The sequence below is a fragment of the Lampetra fluviatilis genome, chromosome 36 (genome assembly GCF_964198595.1).
Source record: "Lampetra fluviatilis chromosome 36, kcLamFluv1.1, whole genome shotgun sequence".
Classification (NCBI taxonomy): Eukaryota; Metazoa; Chordata; class Hyperoartia; order Petromyzontiformes; family Petromyzontidae; genus Lampetra; species Lampetra fluviatilis.
In genome coordinates this window covers 9,713,446-9,724,178 of record NC_136310.1, presented here as the reverse complement: position 1 = coordinate 9,724,178, position 10,733 = coordinate 9,713,446, and the positions used below count along the sequence as shown (strand labels likewise).

The following is a 10,733-nucleotide window of genomic DNA, read 5'->3' as shown; positions in this document are numbered from 1 at the left end:
CTGCTGTAGTGTCTGTCTGTCTCTGCTGTGGTGTCTGTCTGTCTCTGCTGTGATGTCTGGCTGTCTCTGCTGTGATGTCTGTCTGTCTCTGCTGTGATGTCTGTCTGTCTCTGCTGTGATGTCTGTCTGTCTGTCTCTGCTGTGGTGTCTGTATGTCTCTGCTGTAGTGTCTGTCTGTCTCTGCTGTGATGTCTGTCTGTCTCTGCTGTGATGTCTGTCTGTCTGTCTCTGCTGCGATGTCTGTCTGTCTGTCTCTGCTGCGATGTCTGTCTGTCTCTGCTGCGATGTCTGTCTGTCTCTGCTGTGGTGTCTGTCTGTCTCTGCTGCGATGTCTGTCTGTCTCTGCTGCGATGTCTGTCTGTCTCTGCTGTGATGTCTGTCTGTCTCTGCTGCGATGTCTGTCTGTCTGTCTCTGCTGCGATGTCTGTCTGTCTGTCTCTGCTGCGATGTCTGTCTGTCTGTCTCTGCTGCGATGTCTGTCTGTCTGTCTCTGCTGCGATGTCTGTCTGCCTGTCTATGCTGCGATGTCTGTATGTCTGTCTATGCTGCGATGTCTGGCTGTCTCTGCTGCGATGTCTGTCTGTCTGTCTCTGCTGTGATGTCTGTCTGTCTCTGCTGTGATGTCTGTCTGTCTGTCTCTGCTGTGGTGTCTGTCTGTCTGTCTCTGCTGCGATGTCTGTCTGTCTGTCTCTGCTGCGATGTCTGTCTGTCTCTGCTGTGATGTATGTCTGTCTGTCTCTGCTGTGGTGTCTGTCTGTCTCTGCTGTGGTGTCTGTCTGTCTGTCTCTGCTGTGATGTCTGTCTGTCTGTCTCTGCTGTGATGTCTGTCTGTCTGTCTCTGCTGTGGTGTCTGTCTGTCTGTCTCTGCTACGATGTCTGTCTGTCTCTGCTGCGATGTCTGTCTGTCTGTCTCTGCTGCGATGTCTGTCTGTCTCTGCTGTGATGTCTGTCTGTCTCTGCTGTGGTGTCTGTCTGTCTCTGCTGTGGTGTCTGTCTGTCTCTGCTGTGATGTCTGTCTGTCTGTCTCTGCTGTGATGTCTGTCTGTCTGTCTCTGCTGTGGTGTCTGTCTGTCTGTCTCTGCTACGATGTCTGTCTCTGCTCTGGATGTATATTGGACTCCACGTGACGCCCTCTGCTCAAGTGTCCTCACCCTGGCTGGTCAAACACGAGCCATGCCTGCCGCTGAGACCAGCGCGGGCAGACCTCAGCTTCCTCGCCGAATTATTTCCTGAGAACCGTTCGTAAGTCGAACGGTTCGTAAGTCGGAACACGGCAATGGGCTGTATTTAAATGCCCAATACGGTGAGTGTAAATGAAATGCGATGCGGTTCAACTAACGTGGAAACGTTGGTAAACTCATAGTTAAGAAGAAGTGTTGTAGATTTGCATGTAACACTCTTAAACACCTACCTTGAGTCTTGATGCTGGCTTGCTTGTCGGAAAAGGGATAATGAGACACAAAGACAAAGATCCCCCGTGTAGCCTGAACAGACTGTCGGGGCAAGTGCTGTTAGCGAGCACCTATGAAGGTTGGCACGGCACACGAGGGGGTGGGTGGCCAGCAAACACGCCCGGCCGCCTTTGTCTCCCCAGTGGCGATGTTTACACACCGCACCAGGTACTAATTTGAGGCATAGTCGACCTAGGGGATGCCCGGGACGGGTTCAGATAATCGTCACCGGTGTTGGCCGTGAGCGGGAATTGAGACGCTACAATTGCACACGCGCACGGTAGCACGCGCGCACACACACACATACACACACACACATACACACACATACACACACGCGCATGCAACAACAACAACAACAACCGCCATTCGCCACTAAGTGGCGGTGACGTCACCACGACGCTTGTGCCAGGCCATGTGCACCCTGAGGCCACGTGAAGTGTCGAACGCCCGCTGGCAGGAGGTCACGGGGCAGACCCAGGTGCCACGGGTCGACTGACCGAGATGACCGAGATGACTGGCTGATGCACCACCTGTGCCCCCTACTGTGCCAACTTGCTGTGCTTTAGCCACCCGGCGCTCCGCTCGTTGTTGTGAGCGTCGCTCCTCCGCCCTCCGTTGTTGTTGGAGGGCGACTGCCTCCAACTGCCCAGTAGCGTCCTTCACGAGCCTCCTCCACTGAGGCCGATCTTGACACCGCTGGTACCAGTCATCGGCAAGTCCACTCAGCTCCACGTCCTCCTGTACCACATCACTCCATCTCTTCTCTAGCCCGTGTCACTCACACACTCACCCACTCACTCACCCATCACTCCATCTCTTCTCTAGCCCGTGCCGCGCCCGTTTAGCCCCCTCGATCCGGCCGAACAAAAGCTGTTTAGGCATGCGATGGCTGGGCATGCGGGCTACATGACCCAGCCAACGCAGCCTTGCCTGCCGGAGGAGCTCACTGATGGGACTTTGCCCAGATCTTTCAAGGACTTGTGAGCTCCTCACACAATCCAGCCTGGTTAAACCCATGATGGATCGTAGGCAGGCCAGCCTAAATGTTTCCAACCGGCGAAGATGCTCCACTAGGGGGGTCCACGTTTCGCAAGCGTAGAGAAGGGAGGGAATGACCGTGGCCGAGAAGACCTGAAGCTTCGTGCGGAGCGACAGACCAGGTAGCTTCCACACAGCGTTACGCAACCGATGAAAAGATATTGCCGCTCGACTGATTCGGAGTGAGACCTCTGCTGATAAACTGGAGCCGGTCATAAGCACACTGCCCAGGTATGGGAAACTCTCCACTCTCTCCACAACTGCCCCATCACCGATTGGGAGTTGTGGGGGTGGAGTGCCCGATGGTACAAAATACCCAGGCAGGTGCTTAGTTTTGGTGGGGCTGATGGTAAGGCCCCACCTCTTAGTGGCACGCTCCAGTCTCAGCAGCAGCGTCTCCAACTCCTCTTCTGAATGAGCAGCTATTACCAAATCATCGGCATACATAACGTGGTTGACCAATAGGGAGCCATCCCTTGATCGCACCCGGGCGTCGATCAGCCTCCCATTATATCTGTACCAAATGGTAATTCCCCCGGTACGCGCATGCACACACACAAAGACAAACATACACACACACCCCAACGACAACGATCCCCTGTATACTAGCAATACCTACATTTATATATCGCCTTTCATCAAGGATCTCATAGCGCTGTACAGGCACATGAGCAGCAGACACTCCGCATAAAAAGAATATAAATACATTTTAAGTAGCATTTACTAATAGGCTGTTGGGGGCATGGAAGCTGGTTCATACGTACTCGTGTTCGTAAGTGTGGGTGTTCGTATGTACGAGTGTTCGTATGTACAAGTGTTCGTATGTACGGGTGTTCGTATGTTGGGTGTTCGTATGTTGGGTGTTCGTATGTACGAGTGTTCGTATGTACAAGTGTACGCATGTACGGGTGTTCGTATGTTGGGTGTTCGTATGTACAAGTGTTCGTATGTACGGGTGTTCGTATGTTGGGTGTTCGTAAGTGCACGTGTTCGTATGTTGGGTGTTCCTATGTACGAGTGTTCGTATGTACGAGTGTTCGTATGTCGGATGTTCGTAAGCCCGGGTGTTCGTATGTTGGGTGTTCGTAAGCGTGCGTGTTCGTAAGCCCGGGTGTTCATATGTTGGGTGTTCGTATGTATGGGTGTTCGTAAGCCCGGGTGTTCGTATGTTCGGGTGTTCGTATGTTGGGTGTTCGTAAGCCCGGGTGTTCGTATGTTGGGTGTTCGTAAGCGCGCGTGTTCGTAAGCCCGGGTGTTCGTATGTTGGGTGTTCGTATGTACGAGTGTTCGTATGTTCGGCTGTTCGTGAGTCGGGCACTGCCCGTAACTGTTCTTACGGAAGCCGCCCCCTCCCCGCGCCCCACCTCAGCCGTGGCGAGCCAGGCAGGCAGGCGAGTCGGCGGTCAAGGGAACAGCCCCACGTCAAATGGAATAAGCGCGAGACGGGAAACGGCTGATGAAGAAGGCTGCCCGATAGCGCCATATTAGGGCATAGGGGAGAGAGCAGCGGGCAGGGGGGGAGAGGTAGGGGCGGACGTGGGGGGGGGATGTGGGGGGGGGGTGAGGGATGTGTGTGGGGGGTGGTGAGGGATGTTTCGTGGAGAGGAGGAAGCCGGAGGGAGGAGTGGATCGTGAAGGACTCTGCCGAGTGTTCAGAGTTTGCGAGCTCCTCTCCCCCTTGATGCTAAGTGGAAGCGGCGTGCGAGTTGGGAGAGGGGGTGAGTGATTGTGTGCGAGTCGGGGTGTGTGTGTCGGGGTGTGCGTGTGTGTGTGTCGGGGAGTGTGTATGTGTTCTTCGTGTGTTGGAATGTGAGTGTGGGTGGGTGTGTGTCTGGGTGGGGTTGTGTGAGTGTATGTACAGTATGCATGTGTTAAATGTGCGTAAAAGTTGGTGTGTCGGGGTGTGCGAGTGTGTTGGTATGGAGGGGTGTGTGAGTGTGTGTCGGGGTGTGTGTGTGTCGGGGTGTGTGTCGGGGTGTGTGTGTATCTATGTGAGTGTGTGACTGTGAGTGTGTTGGTGTGTCGGGGTGTGTGAGTGTGTGTCGGGGTGTGTGAGTGTGTGTCTGTGTGAGTGTGTCGGGGTGAGTGTGTGTCTGTGTGAGTGTGTGTCTGGGTGAGTGTGTGTGTGTGTCGGGGTGTGTGAGTGTGTGTCTGTGTGAGTGTGTTGGTGTGTCGGGGTGTGTGTGTGTCTGTGTGTGTGTCTGTGTGAGTGTGTGTCTGGGTGAGTGTGTGTCTGGGTGAGTGTGTGTGTCTGTGTGAGTGTGTTGGTGTGTCGGGGTGTGTGTGTGTCTGTGTGTGTGTCTGTGTGAGTGTGTGTCTGGGTGAGTGTGTGTCTGTGTGTGTCGGGGTGTGTGAGTGTGTGTCTGTGTGAGTGTGTGTCTGGGTGTGTGTCGGGGTGTGTGAGTGTGTGTCTGTGTGATTGTGTGTCTGGGTGAGTGTCTGGGTGGTGTAGCGGTTCGCGTGCTGCGCTACGAACCCGGCGACCCGAGTTTGATTCCCGCTCACGGCTAACACCCAGTGACGATTATCTGAACCGGTCCTGGGCCTCCCCTAGGTCGATTCAGCCTCAAATGAATACCTGGCGCGGTGTGTAAACATCGTCACTGGGGAGACAAAGGCGGCCGGGCGTGGTGCTGGCCACCCACCCCCTCGTGTGCCGTGCCGGCCTTTATAGGTGCTCGCTAACAGCACTTGTCCCAACAGTCTGTTAGAGGCTACACAGGGGATCTTTGTATTGTGTTGGTATGCGTGTCTTGAGTGTGTCTTGAGTGTCATTGGGGTGTATGTATGTGTGTATGTGTGTGTATGTATGTGTGTGTATGTGTGTGTGTATGTATGTGTATGTATGTGTGTGTGTTGGGGTGTGTGTCTTGAGTGTGTGATTGGGGTGTATGGGTGTATGTATGTATGTGTTGGTGTGCGTGTGTGTTGGTGTGTGTGTGTATGTGTGTGTGTCTTGAGTGTGTGATTGGGGTGTGTATGTGTGTGTGTTAGTGTGTGTGTCTTGAGTGTGTGACTGGGGTGTGTATGTGTGTGTTAGGTTGGGTGTGTGGTGACTGGAGTGTGTGCTGTAAGCTGTGTATGTCTGGGGGGTGGGGGTGTGTGTGTTTGTGTGTGTGTGCTGGTGTGTGTATGTATGTGTGTGTTGGTGTGTGTGTATCTTGGTGGTGACGATTATCTGATCTGAGCCTCCCCTAAGTCGACTCAGCCTCAAATGAGTACCTGGTGCGGTGTGTAAACATCGGCACTAGGGAGACAAAGGCGGCCGGGCGTGGTGTTGGCCACCCACCCCCTCGTGTGCCACAGTGCCCGGCCTTCATAGGTGCTGCAACTCGCTAACAGCACTTGCCCCAACAGTCTGTTAAGGCTACACGGGGGATCTCTGTCTTGTGTTTATATAATATGGGTGTGCATGTGGGGAAATCGTGGAGTCTGTACGGTTGGATGTGTGTGTGTGAGGCTGTAGGAGTGTGTCATGTTCAAGTGTTGTACAGTACGTTGTGGTAGCACGGTTGGCTACGTACGGTGCGAAAGAAGTCCAACATGTCACGTGTGTTCTGTACGGGGAGACAAAGGCGGCCGGGCGTGGTGCTGGCCACCCACCCTCTAGTGTGCCGTGCAGACCTTAATAGGTGCTCGCTAACAGCACTTGCCCCAACAGTGAGCGCTAGGCTATCCGGGGGATATTTGTCTCTGTGTACACACCCAGACAATCTGTGTATACACACACAGCCACGCACACGGCTGTGTAGGAGTCTGAATTTGCTGAGTGTATTTCCTGTGGTCTGTGGTATGGTGGCGAGATGTTAACTACCTCGCCCGGTGTACAGGAGATCGTGGGTTCGATCCCGACCCTGACGCCTGCTGCTGCTGTATATTTGGAGTTTGTGTGTCTCTCTCATCATCATCATCACGGTGGCTAGGAGATGTCAACTACCTCGCCTGGTACACAGGAGGTCGTGGGTTCGATCCCGACCCTGACGCCTGCTGCTGTATATTTGGAGTTTGCGGTGTCGCTCTCTCTCATCATCACGGTGGCTAGGAGATGTTAACTACCTCGCCTGGTACACAGGAGGTCGTGGGTTCGATCCCGACCCTGACGCCTGCTGCTGCTGTATATTTGGAGTTTGCGGTGTCTCTCTCTTTCTCTCCGCGTGGTCGGGTGGACTTTTTCTCCGGCTCCTCCTCTTCTCACCCTCCACATTTAGAACCACGCCTTGAGAGCATCTGGCTGCTGTACATTTCCACGCGATGATGATGATGATAATCAACCATTTGTGGCCTAGACAGCTCAGTGGGCCTTACCTGATAACATAAACAAAGTTGATGGTTTAGTTTATGGCTTTAACAGCCGCTCAAAAACGTCCGGCAGTAACAACGACGACACCGCGTGTGTGTGGTCTTGGAAGGAAACCGTTTTTACAATATCCGACGTTTCGGGCGATGGCCCTTTTGCCGCTATCGTTGTGGTGACGCCAGGCCACCCGTGCGAATGAGACTCCTCTCCTGGTGGGCCGAGTACTCGCCCTCGCCACGCGGAGAGGAAGCCACGCGGCCGGTCACTGCCGCTCCCCTCACGGGGAGGCCTCGTGGCATGAGAGTCACTCTTGAGCAGTAGCGGTGTCTCACCTGAGCCTCACCTGTGTGTGTCTGTGTGTCACTGTGTGTGTGTGTGTCACCTGTGTGTGTGTCTCACTGTGTGTGTGTGTGTCACTGTGTGTGTGTGTGTCACTGTGTGTGTGTGTGTCACCTGTGTGTGTGTCTCACTGTGTGTCTGTGTGTCACTGTGTGTGTGTGTGTCACCTGTGTGTGTGTCTCACTGTGTGTGTGTGTGTCACCTGTGTGTGTGTGTCACTGTGTGTGTGTCTCACTGTGTGTCTGTGTGTCACTGTGTGTGTGTGTGTCACCTGTGTGTGTGTCTCACTGTGTGTGTGTGTGTCACTGTGTGTGTGTCTCACTGTGTGTGTGTGTGTCACTGTGTGTGTGTGTGTCTCACTGTGTGTCTGTGTGTCACTGTGTGTGTGTGTGTCTCACTCTGTGTGTGTGTGTGTCTCACTGTGTGTGTGTGTGTCACCTGTGTGTGTGTCTCACTGTGTGTGTGTGTGTCACTGTGTGTGTCTCACTGTGTGTGTGTGTGTCACTGTGTGTGTGTGTGTCTCACTGTGTGTGTGTGTGTGTCTCACTCTGTGTGTGTGTGTGTCACTGTGTGTGTGTGTGTCACTGTGTGTGTGTGTGTCACCTGTGTGTGTGTCTCACTGTGTGTGTGTGTGTCACTGTGTGTGTGTCACCTGTGTGTGTGTCTCACTGTGTGTGTGTGTCACTGTGTGTGTGTCTCACTGTGTGTCTCACTGTGTGTGTGTGTGTGTCTCACTCTGTGTGTGTGTCTCACTGTGTGTGTGTATGTCTCACTGTGTGTGTGTGTGTGTCTCACTCTGTGTGTGTGTGTGTCTCACTGTGTGTGTGTGTGTGTGTCTCACTCTGTGTGTGTGTGTGTCACTGTGTGTGTGTGTGTCACTGTGTGTGTGTGTGTCACCTGTGTGTGTGTCTCACTGTGTGTGTGTGTGTCACTGTGTGTGTGTCACCTGTGTGTGTGTCTCACTGTGTGTGTGTGTCACTGTGTGTGTGTCTCACTGTGTGTCTCACTGTGTGTGTGTGTGTGTCTCACTCTGTGTGTGTGTCTCACTGTGTGTGTGTATGTCTCACTGTGTGTGTGTGTGTGTCTCACTCTGTGTGTGTGTGTGTCTCACTGTGTGTGTGTGTGTCTCACTGTGTGTGTGTTTCACTGTGTGTGTGTGTGTGTCTCACTTAGGCCTCGGCAAGGTAAAGTAATTTACCCTTTTTACCGGGTAAAAGGGTAAAGAGTCAAGGTGTCGACATGCCAAGGGGTAAGGTAAAGAGTAGGGTAAAGGTAGCTCGGAAGAATTACCCGGTAGGGTAGAGGTAGCGCGAAGTATTACCCAGTAAATACGGTGCCTTGTTTACCGCTAGAAGCTCCGTCGCGCAGTCCTTGGCCTCCATTTAATAAGTATTATTAAAAAAAACCTTTTTTTTTAAACACGCTTTTATTAAATGTACCCTACTAGTAATGGCAGAACTCCACGACTCCAGGAAGTGGCCCGAAGCTTGCCACAACGTAAGGGGCCGTGGCCAATTACAGCCAACGTCAGTTGACTGTGGACAATTAGACCCAAACCGAAACATAACATATAAACAAGTAATGTTTTAAAACATTTATTTTTTATGATAGAATATAGCGTTGTCATAAGTATGACCTAAGTATACCAAAGTTTGCAGTCTATACCATATTGGGAAGTGGGTTAAAATTGAGTTGCAAGATTTGAGGATACAACAACGACAACAACAACGGCAGAGTGAATGCAAATTGGAATCATCGAGAGTATGTTATATGTATAAAGCGCTCTACCTAGCATTTACCGTTATAAACCTTGTTGATGTGTAGTAGTACCCCAGTAATTACTCTGTAATTGGGTAATTTGTATGGAGTAAGGGTAAAAGGTAGGGTAAAGGTAGGCTCGTTGCTTTTTACCGTTTACCTTTCACCTTACCTGCTAAAGGGTAAAAGGTAGGGTAGAGCGATTGTATTGTGGTAAGGTAAAAGGTAGGGTAAAGTTTGTCTTGTTTTTTTACCGTTTAACTTTTACCTTACCTTGCCGAGGCCTAGACTCTCACTGTGTGTGTGTGTCACTCTGTGTGTGTCTCACTGTGTGTGTCTCACTGTGTGTGTGTGTCTCACTCTGTGTGTGTGTCTCACTCTGTGTGTGTGTCTCACTGTGTGTGTGTCTCACTGTGCATGTGTCTCACTGTGCGTGTGTGTCTCACTCTGTGTGTGTCTCACTCTGTGTGTGTGTCTCACGGTGTGTGTGTGTGTCTCACTGTGTGTGTGTGTGTCTCACTGTGTGTGTCTCACTGTGTGTGTGTGTGTCTCATTCTGTGTGTGTGTCTCACTGTGTGTGTGTCTCACTGTGTGTGTGTGTCTCACTCTGTGTGTGTGTGTCACCTGTGTGTGTGTCTCACTGTGTGTGTGTGTGTCACCTGTGTGTGTGTCTCACTGTGTGTGTGTGTGTGTCACTGTGTGTGTGTGTCACTGTGTGTGTGTGTCTCACTCTGTGTGTGTGTGTCTCACTTTGTGTGTGTGTCTCACTGTGCGTGTGTGTGTCTCACTGTGTGTGTGTCACCTGTGTCTCACTGTGTGTGTGTCTCACCTGTGTCTCTGCTGCGTGTGTCTCCCCCCACCGTAGACATGTGGGAGTCACGCACGCAGCAGGCGGCCGCAGGCCCGGGCCCTCGCAAGGCCCCTCCGCCAGCCGTGGCCCCCAAGCCCAAGTTCAACCCCCACGCGGGGGGGGCCGCCGGAGCCGGGGGGGGCCCCCGCGCCGCGCAGGGCATGCTGGGAACGGTGGGGCGGCTGCCCCTCTTATCCGGAGACGGTGAGTGAACGCCAGTGGCTGCCAAAGGTCACACAGAACCGCATTGCCGTGCGTGTAGCGGATCGTTCGCCCCTCGGGAGAAACGTACGAACGGGAGATCGAGCGAACGGGAGATCGAACGAACGGGAGATCGAACGAACGGGAGATCGAACGAACGGGAGATCGAGCGAACGGGAGATCGAGCGAACGGGAGATCGAACGAACGGGAGATCGAACGAACGGGAGATCAAACGAACGGGAGATCGAACGAACGGGAGATCGAACGAACGGGAGATCAAACGAACGGGAGATCGAACGAACGGGAGATCGAGCGAACGGGAGATCAAACGAACGGGAGATCGAACGAACGGGAGATCGAACGAACGGGAGATCAAACGAACGGGAGATCGAACGAACGGGAGATCAAACGAACGGGAGATCGAACGAACGGGAGATCGAACGAACGGGAGATCGAGCGAACGGGAGATCGAACGAACGGGAGATCGAACGAACGGGAGATCGTGCGAATGGGAGATCGAACGAACGGGAGATCGTGCGAATGGGAGATCGAACGAACGGGAGATCGAGCGAACGGGAGATCGAGCGAACGGGAGATCGAGCGAACGGGAGATCGAACGAACGGGAGATCGAACGAACGGGAGATCGTGCGAATGGGAGATCGAACGAACGGGAGATCGAGCGAACGGGAGATCGAGCGAACGGGAGATCGAGCGAACGGGAGATCGAGCGAACGGGAGATCGAACGAACGGGAGATCGAACGAACGGGAGATCGAACGAACGGGAGATCGTGCG

General features: G+C 53.2%; 1 protein-coding gene across 1 annotated transcript in view; it reads left to right on the top strand.

Annotated features, from left to right (window-relative positions):
- Positions 1 to 4,085: 4,085 nt before the first annotated feature.
- LOC144945089 (uncharacterized) overlaps positions 4,086 to 10,733 on the top strand; it is a 38,639-nt gene continuing 31,991 nt past the window's right edge. The window contains exons 1-2 of the mRNA XM_078873332.1: positions 4,086 to 4,210; positions 9,752 to 9,940. Of these exons, the coding sequence (XP_078729458.1) occupies positions 4,174 to 4,210; positions 9,752 to 9,940 (226 nt within the window). The 5' untranslated portion in view covers positions 4,086 to 4,173. The remainder of the gene's footprint in view (positions 4,211 to 9,751; positions 9,941 to 10,733) is intronic.